The sequence below is a fragment of the Trachurus japonicus genome, chromosome 11 (assembly GCF_045865225.1).
Source record: "Trachurus japonicus isolate A0001 chromosome 11, Traja_1.0".
Taxonomy (NCBI): domain Eukaryota; kingdom Metazoa; phylum Chordata; class Actinopteri; order Carangiformes; family Carangidae; genus Trachurus; species Trachurus japonicus.
The window spans coordinates 6132654-6148119 of record NC_140917.1 but is presented as its reverse complement, the minus strand read 5'-3'; the positions used below and the strand labels follow the sequence as shown (position 1 = coordinate 6148119).

The 15466-nt window shown below is 45.3% G+C and overlaps 1 protein-coding gene and 1 gene segment (V, D, J or C); one reads left to right on the top strand and one right to left on the bottom strand.

Moving 5' to 3' along the window:
* LOC146978040 (major histocompatibility complex class I-related protein 1-like) overlaps positions 1-15466 on the top strand; it is a 568607-nt gene that overhangs the window by 467289 nt on the left and 85852 nt on the right. The gene's annotated exons all lie outside the window — the stretch shown is intronic.
* On the bottom strand, positions 13315-15151 carry LOC146978043 (T cell receptor alpha variable 21-like). The segment is given in 4 exon segments: positions 13315-13716; positions 14416-14422; positions 14531-14838; positions 15109-15151. Coding segments are annotated over 4 exon segments (525 nt in total).

Sequence of the window (15466 nt, the reverse complement as noted above, 5' to 3'; positions counted from 1 at the left end):
TAGATGAACACAGAGACTGAGAAGAAGAAAATGTTGTTTTATTTAGTTTAAGTAGATGATGTAGACCCAGAATCAGAGTAAAGGCAGCATTAGTGAGTGGATTTGATTCAGGTACTCATGTGTAGATAACACAGGTCAATAAGATGATCTATCTCTCAGGCAGCAGTGTGTGACCTCCGGAAACCATAAAGGGGTTCAACAAGGTTCAGTACTGGACCCTGTTCTGTTTGTTATCCATATCAATAATAAAACCTCCATCTTTATGCTAACGATGCTGTTCTCTGTTGTTGTGAATCGTCCCACAGTGTTTGATTAGCAGCTGTAACCACAGTGACTCTGATACAACAGGAATGAGCAGAATCCATCTGATATGAAGCTGTGGTTTGAATACCACTTCCCTCCTCTTTGAAGAGGAGTCAGATATCTGTGTTCAGGTTTTTGTACAGCCTCTTCTACACTTTGTATCACTGTGTTTCTAGAGCACAGTAGTAGAGAGCTGAGTCTGCCAGGGTTAGGTTGTTGATGGTCAGTTTAGTTGATGATCTGGTTGTTTGAGATTGATATAGAGTCGGGGTGGGATTATATTCACTGCTCCCATCTGCTCTTCTCCAGAGGATAAACTGAGGAGCCTGAAGGTCAGAATCATGTCTGTACCAGTAAAGCCAGACATTACTAGTTGTCTCATACTGACATGAGAGTGAGACAGGTTGTCCTTCTGTTCCACTGACTTCACGTCTCACAGGAGAGATTGAGTCTCCAGCTATCAGTCCTGTAAAAAGTAGAGAAGATGAAGCCGTTAGACTAACATTGTCCATGAGGCTGAGAGGAGAAGACAGTGGAAAATGTCAGTGTCCAGTGTTACTCTGTGGACACAAACAGCTCAACTGTAGCTCACATCATAACTAGATTGTACAGGACTTGATGACAAAGACAGATTATTGTGCAGTTTCAAGTGTGAAAGAATCAAATGGAGGTCAAACATGTAGTTGATGGAGCAGCTTGACTGAGACACTGATTTGTTGTCCAACTCACCTATGAAGTGAGATAAAAGCAAAAAGAGGTAAAGCAACATGTCTTTGGAGGAGTTGAAGCCAAACAGACAGCAGATGAACAATGTTGTTCCACTGCAGTAGAATGAACAAACTAAACAGCCTCTCTGCTGCACAGCCCTTCTCCTCAACATCAAGCTGATTGTGCTTTTAGTTCTTCCAACATTTCTGCTCTGGACTCACTCATCATCTCATTGGCTGAGGGGGACTGAAGTGGGCGGGGCCAGGTAACAGTCTTTGATGTTTCTGTGATGTTGTTGTCATCAGTCCACAGACACAGTCTCTGATAAGTCATTGTTTCAACAGTGTGTGACTCCCTCTAGTGGATGTTGTGGAGTATCGTGTTGTCTTTGCTCCAAAGGTTTTTGTACAGAGTCTTGGTGTTTCCTGTCACTGTGGGCTGCAGAGCACAGTAGTACACAGCAGAGTCTGATACCTGAAGCTTCTGGATCTGCAGAGGAACTGATGTGCTGATGATTTCAGTCTGAAATCTTCCTTCTGACTTTTTCCCCTTTTCTGATTCATAATGCCGCATCAACATCTTTGGAAAGTCATTTTCGTTTTGTTTGTACCAGAACAAAGTGGGACCTGGGTCACTGGTCTCAAATGAACAGTTGAGTGTAACTGTGTCTCCTTGAGCAGCAGTGACAGCAGCTGTTGGCTGGATCACTCTGTCTTCTCCTTTACACTCTGGGGAAGAACAGAACATGCAGAGGAAGAGATGGATCAATAAAGATGATTGATTAAAGCACAACAATCAGTAGGTTTAACAAATGTCATGAGAAATGATGAGCTCTGACTTTGTGTAGAATGAACATTAAAAGCTGTGAGTGTAGAGCTCAGTAACATGTTGAGGTGTTTGAAGAGGAAACATGTTGTGCTTTCTATCTTACCAAAGAAAAGAGCAGCAAGAATAATCCACAGCCAATGTTCCATCTCTACAACAAGGTTGAAATCAACAGGAGAAACTAGCTGATGTTCAACATTCACTCTGACACTTGTTCTCTTCACAGCACCACTTATTACTGACACAGTGGTTGAACACAGTCAGGAAGTAGTGCACCTCCTACTTGATAATGTGGCCCTCTAGTGGAGCTAAAAAGTGGAGTTCACCAGTGGAAAAAAGGCTTCCAGCAGCTTGTCAGTGTGTCAGCTTGTGTTTTTGTACAGAGTCTTGGTGTTTCCTGTCACTGTGGGCCTCACAGCACAGTAGTACACAGCAGAGTCTGTCACTGCAGCAGAGGAGATGATCATGTTGATTTGTTTTTGCTCAACTTTTATATCCACTCTAGGGATTGGTGTAGTTACTGTTCCTGAAGCTGAATGAGAGAGGAGGAACTCTGGTGGTTTTCCTGGATATTGTCGATACCAGAATAAATAATCACCAGTTGACAGTTTGGGGTAGTTGTAGGACAGAGTAACAGTGCTGCCTTGTGAACTGAAGATTTCAGGCTGGAGTGGACTCAGTTCTTCACAGCTGACTCCTAAAGGAAGAGAGAAATTATGGTGAACCAGATTCAATAAACTATTTAATCTTATAAATGATAGTTCCATGCATAATTTAACATACCTATTAAAATGACAACAAACAGAGAAACCAGACTCTTCAGTGTGAGCATGTTGAATAAAGGTGAAGTTGATGGTTTGTGTATTGAACTCTGCTGAATATGGAAGTTCCTCTCTCTTCTATAGTTCAGTAACAGCTCAGCTCCTCCCTGAATCTCTGACTCTGACTCTGTGTGTTCCTCTCTCTTCTATAGTTCAGTAACAGCTCAGCTCCTCCCTGAATCTCTGACTCTGTGCTACCAACAATGTTGTGGTGTAAAGTCAGCTTGTGTGATCAGTCAGTAATGTATGGAGCTGTGGAGTGGCCATAGAGTGTGACTCCCTCTAGTGGATGTTGTGGAGTATTATGTTGTCTTTACTCCAAAGGTTTTTGTACAGATGAAGATGATGAAGTGAGGGAGTCAGTTTCCATTGTTGTTCCTCTCCGCCATTTTGTTTAAACTTATTCTTACGTCTTCTGCTGTTTTTTGTCCATTAACTAGTCCTTCATACTTTGTGCTATTTCAACAATTCATATTTCAAAACGTTCAGTTTTTTCAGGACATTGTTGCAATGACTTTTCTCTTTTTAACTATTCATACTTATTCAAATATTCAAATAGTTCAGATTTCTTTCCCCCATAGGAAATACATTGGAACAGTCCTCCACTGGTCCTATTTTGAACCTCATTTGCTTCCACATACTTTTACCTACAGACTTCATTCAAATTCCGAGCTTTAGACAAACTTCTAATGTATTCAACCTCTGTACAACTTTTTCGTATCTTGTACCATTTTTGAGATAAATCCTTTGAAATGACATTTGCATTTCTGACTAATTTCACACTTTTCAACGAGTGTGTATGACGTTTGGTCAGAGTGGTGACATCATCGTTAGAGTGGAGGAGAGCCAAAAGAGTGACTGGAACTTTAATTTTTAAACTGCCACCAAAGCTACAAATGACACTCTATACTCATGATTTTGCCCACAGTTTGTAGCCACACTTGTCTTCTGGCTAAAAATCTGGTCAAAAACGCAAAGAGACTTACAGAATAATTTCACATATTTTTTAAATGTAGCCTGGGTGCTGTTTCTCTGCCATTCACCACAGTACAATTTTTTAACAGCAGAGTAGAAGGAGCTCAACTTTGTAATTCACTGGAAAGGGCATTATATTTTGTTTGTTTTCACCAAAACATAGTCACATGTTGGTGTGGCTCATTTCTACTCTATTCTCTTTTTTATTTTTTTAAGCAGAAGTCAGTGAGCCTCTTATACAGGGGTTTCTTTTACCTGCCTCTCATTGAATGTAACTGTAGTCAAGTGGTTAGGTCACTGGGCTGATGATCCTAAGGTTGCAGGTTCAAATCTTGTCCCAACAACTTTGTTAGTGAATCATTCCCCCAGTCTTCCTCTGTTGATTTCTGATAACTTGCTCCTAGTTTAAACTGTGTAAACTACAACTGCATCAGACAGTGTTTGATTTATAATGGTATATAAAACTCAGTATGTTTTATCTTCCTCTGTGGTTGAGAGGTTCGTTTGTCGGGTTGCCAATCATGAGGTCCAGGGTTCGATTCCTGCATTAGCTGCTTGTGTTACATGCTATTCCTGTCTTTGTCAATTTCTACTGGTAATTTAGCATGGCTTCAAATTCAAATTCAAAGTGTTTATTGTCATTTGCACAGTGGAAAGGTGAGTTTGCCTGACAATGAAATTCTTACTTTGCTGTCCTCGTCATAGAAAGCCAGCAATTATAAGGAAAAACTAGATGAAAAATGGACAATTAAAACAACAACAATACAACACAACAACAACAACAATGAGCAGCAATAATAATAAAAGAGATAAAAGAAGAGAGAAGGAGGTATGATGTGTGTGTGTAATATGCACTATGTTTAATAATAAATAATAAATAAATAGTGTGCAAATTGTGCAAGTGCAAATGTGGTGCTGCTGTGTGAAATAATGGGTTACCGACTCCTATTGTTTAGGAGTCTGATGGCAGAGGGGAAGAAGGAGTTTTTCAGCCTAGAAGTCCTTCTTTTCACACTTGTGTACCTCTGCCCTGAGGGCATAAGTATGAACAAGTTGTGCTGGGGGTGGGTGTGGTCATTGAGGATGGAGGCAGCTCTCCTGTGGACTCTGCGTTGGTGGATGCTCTGCAGAGAGGGCAGTGGAATCTTGATGATCTTTTCGGCCGTCTTCACCACTCTCTGCAGGCGTTTGCGGTCCATCACTGTGGTGTTACCGTACCAGACGGTGATGCAGCTGGTCAAGATGCTTTCTACCATACAGCTGTAGAAGTCACTGAGGATATTCGTTGACATCCCAAACTTCCTCAGCCTCCTGAGGAAGTACAGACGTTGTTGAGCCTTCCTGACCAGCTGTGTGGTGTTGAATGCCCAGGTGAAATCCTCGCTGATGTGGACACCCAGGTACCTGAAGTTGCTCACCCTCTCCACCTCCAGCTCTCGGATGTATAGTGGCTGATGAGGTCCCCTCTCCTTTCTCATGTCCACTATCATCTCTTTGGTTTTGTTTGTGTTGAGCGTGAGGTTGTTGTCATCGCACCATGACACCAACCTGGCCACTTCCTTCCTGTAGGCTGCTTCATCCCCCCAGTGATGCGCCCTATCACTGCTGTGTCATCCGCAAACTTTAAAATGATGTTGTCGTTGTGGGAAGCGACACAGTCGTGGATGAACAGGGTGTAGAGGATGTGGCTGAGGACGCATCCTTGTGGGGTGCCAGTGTTGGTGATGATGCTGGCTGAGGTTCTGTCACCAATCCTGACAGACTGAGGCCTGCCAGACAGGAAGTTTAGAAGCCAATTACAGAGGGTGGGTTGTGGACCGAGTGTTAATAGTTTGTGGGTGAATTTGTTGGGAATGACCGTGTTGAAGGCAGAACTGTTGTCTATGAAGAGCATCCTGATGTATGAGTCCTTATGTGGGAGGGTAGAAGATGCATGTCACATGCATGTCACATGACATGACATGACAAGTCATGTGACCAGGAAGAGATAAATCTCAGCAGGTAGTGTCAGAGGGCCCTTTCTTTGTTCTGGTGAGGCGGTTGGGCAGCTCGCTCACGTAGCGAGAGATAGCCGGACTTCACAATTCCCGTGCCTCAGGGCTAAGAACGACCTCACGTTGAGGGATGACATGACCACGACAGAGCGACTGTGGCTAAAGAGAGTCTCACACACTGGGACCTGCCCTCTGCCCAAGCAGAAAATTGCCACGTGAACCAGGGTGTATGAACTCATACCTGGCAAAGACCAGCCCAGCCACTGTTTTCTATGATTAAATTTTTCTTTTGTGTGTTCATTTATTGGTTTAGTTCCTGAATATGTGATCTCATAAGCATAGGTTTGAGGCTATTTATTTTTATGGTTTACGAAATGTGTATTCTCTTGGATGGTGATTTGAGAGTTTGATTTTCTGTCTCCCCTCTTTGTCTGCAGCTTGAGTGTCCAAGGCCGGGTCTGCACCGACACACTGCTCCTGTCTGTAGTGGGACTGCACAGGGTGACACATTGTAGTGGTGTGTATATATATTGCCTAGTGACACTGCATGATATCTTTAAAGTAATTAGATGTAGAGTTTGTAGTGCATGTTTGCGGTGCTAGACTTGCTGTCCCCTCTTTCTGTCTTCCACAGCTTCATCTTTCAGCTGGTGAGCACAGCAGACCCGACCTTCTGAGCATAAGGAGACGTTAGTTTGTCGCCATCCACATTTTGTTTGTTATTTTGCCTCACTCCTATACCATATTGCGCCCTCAACATAGATTGATCTGATTGTAATAAAAAGAGATTATTTTTCATACAGTACTGGCTTCTTGTAAGTTGTTCCTGTTCTGGGGAAGTATGGGCCACACAACACAAAGAGAAATCTATTGCTAATCAAGGGTTCCTCCTGCCCTTTAATAGGAGGTGGCGTTGTTGACATGTTTAAGTGACTCCCAGTGCCAGGCACTACATTTCTGGCGTTGTCGGCAGGATCTTTTTTTTTCTCTTTTTCTTTTTTCTGTCAGGAACAATTTGTATCTTGTTTATATTTTTTTTAGTAGAAACAGTGGCTGGGGCTGGACTACGAGAGAAGCCTCTTGGGGGTGCAACAGCGAACGTGTAACGGGATCCACGGACCAGTGAAGGCCACTCGACTTCGTCATTTACTTTTTTTTTTCGTTAAAAGAAAAACATAGCAAAAGACTGTTTTTTTTTAATCTACTCCTTGTTCTCATTGTAGCCAAACCATAAACTGAACCGCTGACATGAGTGTGGATCAGGAAATGGAGGAACTTTTGGCTCTGCGTGAAGAAGTACAGAGGCTGCGAGTGGCCAATGAACAACTCACCAGGATAGAGGCAGGTACTACTGGTACTTCTAGTACTAGTGCCGTAGACCCACCTCCCGGTGGCAGTTCAGCTTCACCAAATTTGCTTGCACCACATGTTGAACGATTTGTTTACATTCAAAGAGAAAGGAAGTGTCCCCACTTTTCAGGTTCTAAATCCAGATCTGACTTGTCAATTTATGATTGGATTGAGAACATAGAGTCATCCTGGGGAGGGAGGCAGATGACTGCCAGAGAGAAGGCACTCTTCCTTTATGATCACCTGGAGGGGGAAGCAAAAACAGAGATCAGATTTCGTTCTTTGGCAGAGCGGGAGAATCCAGACACTATTTTAAACATTCTGAAAGAGCTGTATGGTTCCTCCTTTTCCTTTGTTAGCCTGCAAAAACAATTTTTTGATCGCAAACAGAAGGAAGGGGAATCTTTAAAAGAGTTTTCCCATTCTCTCAGGGCATTGATTGAAGACATTCAGCGAGCCTATCCAAACCGATTAACAGATCCAGATGTTCTGGTCAGAGACCAGTTTGTGGAGCATGTGCGTGATGTGTCATTGCGGAGGGAGTTAAAAAGCATTGTACGACAGCGTCCTTCAATCTCCTTCTTAGCTCTGCGACAAGAGGCTATAAGGTGGGCAGAGGAGGGTGAGAGACCTCCTGGGCAGACCCGCGCCGGGCTGCATCATGTTGGCGTTGATGATGTTGAGGGTGCCTGTCATGCAGTGGGGGTTGGAAGGGGGTCCGATGTCTCTGTTTTGCAAGAACAATTTAAGAAACAACAGTTACAAATTGAGGGTATCATGCGAAGTCTATCTAAACTAGAATCTGTACTTCATCAGTCTGTTTCCCATGTTACTAAACCAAATTACCAGTTTACTTCAGAGGGCCAGCCCATCTGCCTCCGCTGCCGGAAGCCTGGACATGTCTTCCGTCAGTGTCGCCAGGGGACGAGGCAACGAGCATCTAGTTTACCCAGCATGCAACCAGAACCAAGCTCAGCTCCAACTGGTGCAGGACCTCCAGGTATGGCCAATATAAACCAAGTCAATGTTAATGAGCCTAGTGGAAATGATTATGTAGAACAGGTTCCCCCTATTTCAACTACTTCACGACCCCTCATAGGTAGATGCCCTGTGGTAGAGGTGGAGATGGGTGGGGTAATGGTGAAATGTTTGTTGGATACAGGTTCCATGGTCAGTACTATTACAGAGTCATTCTTTAAAGAAACATTCAAACCCTGGGGTTCTCCCAAACTTAGATCATGTGGGTGGTTGGCTTTGAAAGCAGCAAATGGCCTGGATATCCCTTATGTGGGCTATCTGGAGCTAGACATTCAGGTGTTGGGTAAGAAGGTACCAGGTCGTGGGATTTTGGTTGTAAAGGATACCCCCTGTGCATCACAGTCACAAACAGTTCCAGGATTGTTAGGGATGAATGTCATCATAGAATGCTACAGAGAGCTATTTGCACAACAAGGGGAGACACTGTTTGCCTCTGTGGCTGCCACTCAAACAGGGGCATGTTGGGAGGCAGCTCTCCATCACTGCCACAGGTTGGAAGCATTCCCAGTACTCCCTGAGGGTCGTGTCCGGGTCTTGGAAAAAACTGGAGAGTTTATACCAGCTGAATCAGTAAAGTTTGTAAAGGTTACCTGCCCAAAAGTACCCTATGCCCCGCCCACCACTATGTTGTTAGAACCAGGAGGCTCAGATCTCGCCCCAGGCCTGCTGTTATCTCCCTCCTTAGTGATCATTGATAATGGGATAGCTCATGTGCCAGTGGTTAATGTGGGTGCCACAGGAGCTACAGTTCACTCAAAACAAGTGTTGGGAACATTACATCAGGTTCAAGGGATAGAGGGAGAGGAGTGGGCTTTTGAGGAAGAAGGCGAAGAGGTTGCCCAGGTAATGCAAGTTAGTGCACAGGCCCACACACAGCCCACACCTACCATCTCAGATACCATTACAGCTTTGCATTGGCCGGAGCTTTCACCTGTAGAAGAACGACAGGCAAAAGCTCTATTGCATAAGTATAGTCACATATTTGCTAAATATGAGGGGGACCTAGGGTGCCCTGGTGAAATTGTACATGAGATACCACTCCTAGATGAGGCCCCAGTCCGTCAGAGGTATAGAAGAATACCCCCTACACAGTGGCAGGCTGTAAAAGATCACATTAAACAGCTCCTTGAAAGCAAAGTTATTAGGGAGAGCAGCAGTCCTTATGCATCACCAATTGTCTTGGTACAAAAGAAGACAGGAGAGCTGAGGATGTGCGTTGATTACCGACAGCTGAACTCTAAAACAAGGAAGGATGCATACCCACTGCCTCGCATAGAGGAGTCCTTGGATGCACTTGCTGGCGCACAGTGGTTCTCTACCCTTGACCTGGCAAGTGGCTACAATCAGGTCCCAGTAGCTGAAGGAGATAAAGCCAAGACTGCTTTTTGTACACCGTTTGGCCTCTTTGAGTTCGAGCGGATGCCCTTTGGGTTGTGCAACGCTCCTGGAACATTTCAGAGGCTCATGGAGAGGATATTTGGTGACCAGAGTCTTCAGTCGGTCCTCCTTTATTTGGATGATGTCATTGTTTTCTCTTCTTCCATAGAACAACACTTACAAAGGTTGGAAATGGTTCTCAGCCGCCTCCATCAGAAGGGCCTAAAAGCCAAATTAAGTAAGTGCCATTTCTTTAGCAAAGAAGTCCAGTATCTTGGGCACCGTGTGTCCAGTGAAGGAGTAGCCACGGACCCAGAAAAACTTGCTGCAGTGGCAAATTGGCGGCGACCCAGAGATGTGACAGAGGTCCGATCCTTTCTGGGTTTCTGTAGCTACTACCGTCGCTTTGTGAAAGGTTTTGCACAGTTAGCTACCCCCTTGCACCAGCTCGTGGCTAATGTCATCAAAGTAGCCAAACAGAAAAGGATAAGACCAGCTGAAATTCTGCCTGCTATGTGGAATGATGAGTGTGAACAGAGTTTCCATGATTTGAAAAAAATGCTTACTAGTGCCTCCATTTTAGCGTTTGCAGATTTCACCAAACCCTTTGTTTTGGAGATTGATGCTAGCCACCAGGGATTAGGAGCTGTCCTCTCACAAGACCAGAAGGGCAAGTTGAAGCCAGTGGCCTATGCTAGCCGATTATTGCGGGGTTCTGAGCGTAATATGGAGAATTATAGCTCTACTAAACTGGAGTTCCTGGCCTTGAAGTGGGCGATATCAGAGAAGTTTAGGGAGTATCTACTAGGCAGTAAGTGCACAGTATATACTGACAACAATGCCCTAAGCCATTTTCAATCCCTCAAGCTGGGGGCCACGGAGCAGCGGTGGGTAGCCCAATTGGCGGCGTTTGATTTTACTGTGCATTACAAACCAGGGAGGAATAATGGAAATGCTGACTCTCTCTCTCGACAGTACAGTGATCAACCAGAACAGAGCAAGGTGCCCGAGCAGCAGACCCTGGACCCCCCAGACCTTCAGTGTGAACCAGAGGGGCCTGGGGTGGTGTTCCAACAGCAAATCGAAGCCTTCCCTGGTCGATCAAAGACTGAACTGGTAACTCTACAAAACGCTGACCCCATTTTGAATATGTTTCTTCCATTTTGGAAAGCAGGACGGCTACCCACTAAAGAAGAGCGGCGACAACTCCCCGTAGAGACCCAGCACTTGCTCCGGCAATGGGACCGGATCCGGGAGGAGGACGGTCTGCTGTACAGACAGATTAACGCCCCACATGGTGAGAGATGTAATCAACTACTTCTGCCTCAATGTCTTAAGCAGGAACTCCTGCATGGTCTCCATAACCAACATGGACACCAAGGGGTACGGCGGACCACTGACCTGGCGAGAAAAAGGTGCTATTGGCCAGGGATGGGAGCAGAGATAGAGAGGTATTGTCAGGCCTGTCAGCGCTGTGTACTATCCAAGGCTGTCCAGCCTGGAGTGAAAACTTACCAGGGTGTGCTTCTTGCCCAGCAGCCATTGGAAATTCTCGCCATTGATTTTACCCTGCTCGAGCCGGCGACGGATGGAAAGGAAAATGTCCTTGTTATTACTGACGTCTTCTCTAAATTTACACAGGCCATACCAACGAAGGATCAAAGTGCTGCGACAGTGGCGAAGGTTCTGGTGGACAGCTGGTTCACCCGGTTTGGAGTGCCTAAGAGGATCCACTCAGACCAGGGAAGAAATTTTGAGAGCACCCTTATCCGGCAGCTCTGTCAATTATATGGGATTGAGAAGTCCAGAACCACAACATATCACCCGCAAGGGAATGGCCAATGTGAAAGATTTAATAGAACACTTCATGACTTGCTACGGTCACTTCCCCCTGACAAGAAACGAACATGGCCAAAACACATCTCTCAGCTGGTGTGGGCATATAACACCTCAACCCACCGCTCTACTGGCCACTCTCCCTATGCCCTGATGTTCGGTGTGTCACCACGGCTCCCTGTGGATTTCCTCCTCGGGTCAGAGGTCACTGAAGAAAGAACAGGCTCCTTGGAGGAGTGGGTTCAGCAACACCTAGAACAACTCCAGGTGGCACGGGAGGTGGCCCTGAAGAACCTAGAGGAAGCTGCAGAGTACCGCCAACAACATCACAATCAACAGGTACACGACCCTGGTTTTAAAGAGGGACAGCTAATCTACTTGAAAGACCATCGTTGTCAAGGGCGCCGGAAGATCCAGGACGTCTGGTCGCCAGTTCTTCACCAAGTGGTTAGAGCTCCAACTGAACCTGGTGGGCCATACACCATCATATTGGCTGATGGTACCGGCGTCGTGCGACGGGTACATAGGACTGAGATGAGGGCAGCACAGCTTGACACCCCGCCAACTGTGCCAGTGGCTGCCAAATCAGCCCCACCACCCAGCCATCAGGACAATGACCTGGATAGCAGTGGATATGAAGAAACCCTGATGTGGGTAAGTGAAGAAATACGTCGACCAATTGTTGTGGAACCCCCAGGACATGTCACACCTGCTATCCCTGACATAGCAGGCTCCGTTGGACCAACACCACCACCCCAAAAGGAGAGGCCAGGCCTTCGGCGGACCACCCGGGCAACTGCTGGGCAGAATCCTAATCCATACAACCTACCACGGTCAACAGCTGCACGCAACAATCTGGTGGTGGTAAGGACTGCTGCCTCTCAGTACCCTGAGGCGGCTAACTATTGTCAGTTTAGGCCATGGTTATGAGTTAGTTGATCGTCGGGACGACGACACTTTTTGGTGGGGGTGAGTGTGGGAGGGTAGAAGATGCATGTCACATGCATGTCACATGACATGACATGACAAGTCATGTGACCAGGAAGAGATAAATCTCAGCAGGTAGTGTCAGAGGGCCCTTTCTTTGTTCTGGTGAGGCGGTTGGGCAGCTCGCTCACGTAGCGAGAGATAGCCGGACTTCACAATTCCCGTGCCTCAGGGCTAAGAACGACCTCACGTTGAGGGATGACATGACCACGACAGAGCGACTGTGGCTAAAGAGAGTCTCACACACTGGGACCTGCCCTCTGCCCAAGCAGAAAATTGCCACGTGAACCAGGGTGTATGAACTCATACCTGGCAAAGACCAGCCCAGCCACTGTTTTCTATGATTAAATTTTTCTTTTGTGTGTTCATTTATTGGTTTAGTTCCTGAATATGTGATCTCATAAGCATAGGTTTGAGGCTATTTATTTTTATGGTTTACGAAATGTGTATTCTCTTGGATGGTGATTTGAGAGTTTGATTTTCTGTCTCCCCTCTTTGTCTGCAGCTTGAGTGTCCAAGGCCGGGTCTGCACCGACACACTGCTCCTGTCTGTAGTGGGACTGCACAGGGTGACACATTGTAGTGGTGTGTATATATATTGCCTAGTGACACTGCATGATATCTTTAAAGTAATTAGATGTAGAGTTTGTAGTGCATGTTTGCGGTGCTAGACTTGCTGTCCCCTCTTTCTGTCTTCCACAGCTTCATCTTTCAGCTGGTGAGCACAGCAGACCCGACCTTCTGAGCATAAGGAGACGTTAGTTTGTCGCCATCCACATTTTGTTTGTTATTTTGCCTCACTCCTATACCATATTGCGCCCTCAACATAGATTGATCTGATTGTAATAAAAAGAGATTATTTTTCATACAGTACTGGCTTCTTGTAAGTTGTTCCTGTTCTGGGGAAGTATGGGCCACACAACACAAAGAGAAATCTATTGCTAATCAAGGGTTCCTCCTGCCCTTTAATAGGAGGTGGCGTTGTTGACATGTTTAAGTGACTCCCAGTGCCAGGCACTACATTTCTTTTCCAGCAGCAATGGCTTCAGCATTCACACGCATTTTCCGTTGGGAAATGCTCTTTCTAGTTTGTTTTCATGGAGTCTTGAGTGTGAAGCCTGATCCAGTTGGTTTGTGACTGATGTGGATGAGCTGCTCCTGTGAATCCTCCCACGGTGTTTGATTAGCAGCTGTAACCACAGTGACTCTGATACAACAGGAATGAGCAGAATCCATCTGATATGAAGCTGTGGTTTGAATACCACTTCCCTCCTCTTTGAAGAGGAGTCAGATATCTGTGTTCAGGTTTTTGTACAGCCTCTTCTACACTTTGTATCACTGTGTTTCTAGAGCACAGTAGTAGAGAGCTGAGTCTGCCAGGGTTAGGTTGTTGATGGTCAGTTTAGTTGATGTGTCTGTTGTTTCAGACTGATACCGAGTCGGGTTTGGATTATATTCATCTGTGCCCCCTTTCCTTGTTTCCACAGGATAAACTGAGGAGCCTGAAGGTCAGAATCGTGTCTGTACCAGTTAAGATAAGCATCTGACTCAGATGTCTGATATTGACATGAGAGTGAGACAGGTTGTCCTTCTGTTCCACTGACTTCACGTCTTTCAGGAGAGATTGAGTCTCCAGCTATCAGTCCTGTAAAAAGTAGAGAAGATGAAGCCGTTAGACTAACATTGTCCATGAGGCTGAGAGGAGAAGACAGTGGAAAATGTCAGTGTCCAGTGTTACTCTGTGGACATAAACAGCTCAACTGTAGCTCACATCATAACTAGATTGTACAGGACTTGATGACAAAGACAGATTATTGTGCAGTTTCAAGTGTGAAAGAATCAAATGGAGGTCAAACATGTAGTTGATGGAGCAGATTGACTGAGACACTGATTTGTTGTCCAACTCACCTATGAAGTGAGATAAAAGCAAAAAGAGGTAAAGCAACATGTCTTTGGAGGAGTTGAAGCCAAACAGACAGCAGATGAACAATGTTGTTCCACTGCAGTAGAATGAACAAACTAAACAGCCTCTCTGCTGCACAGCCCTTCTCCTCAACATCAAGCTGATTGTGCTTTTAGTTCCTCCAACATTTCTGCTCTGGACTCACTCATCATCTCATTGGCTGAGGGGGACTGAAGTGGGCGGGGCCAGGTAACAGTCTTTGATGTTTCTGTGATGTTGTTGTCATCAGTCCACAGACGCATTCTCTGATAAGTCATTGTTTCAACAGTGTGTGATTCCCTCTAGTGGATGTTGTGGAGTATTGTGTTGTCTTTGCTCTAAAGGTTTTTGTACAGAGTCTTGGTGTTTCCTGTGGGCTGCAGAGCACAGTAGTACACAGCAGAGTCTGTCACTGCAGCAGAGGAGATCTGCAGATGGACCTGGTTTCTGTTTTCATTCAGTTCAACAGTCAGTCGAGGGTCTAGAGATTTTGCTTTCGACACTGTAGGATTTTGAGTATCAGTGATCATGAGAAGATACTGAGGAGCTGATCCAGGATCCTGTCGATACCACTGGAGATTGTAGGCTTTAACTTTGTAGTTACAGGACAGAGTAACAGTGCTTCCCTCTGATGAAAAGACTTGAGCTCTGCTGGCAGTAATATCATCTTCCAAGCTGTTACCTAGTGAGGGAAACAACATGTTATATTCAGAGTTCTGTTCCAAGGTCACATATCCATCATTTGAGAAACACCAGACATTTTCTGTGGAAACAAATGATGCTGTTGATAGAGTCAGCAGTTATTAGTGATGAAGTCATGACTCTTTCTTCTCTACATGTGTATCATTGAAATGTTCAACTGAGCTTTAGCTCAAAGGAATATCTAACCTGGTTGTGTAAAGCTTTGGAAATGTCCCTGTGTTTGAGGTTTTCTTGTCTAAAACATACGTACCTACGAGAGCTGAGAAGAAGAGAATCACAGTGAGTCTGTCCATGTTCACAGAGCTGAGATGTTGTCACTGGATGTTCACTTTGAAGAAGTGCTGAGTGGTTTTGTGAGTTGTGTTTGGTCTGATGTTCACAGCTGGAATCAAACAGTTGTGTGCCAAGCAGCAGCTCTGCAGGCAGTAGGAGGAGACTCATATGTGGAGTTGTCTTCATTTCTAAAGCTCCTCATCACAACTGTGTCTCATGACAGAAAGGAGTGGAGACTGTATCATCAGGAACCACTGAGGTTCAACAGTGTGTGACTCCCTCTAGTGGATGTTGTGGAGTATTGTGTTGTCTTTGCTCCAAAGGTTTTTGTACAG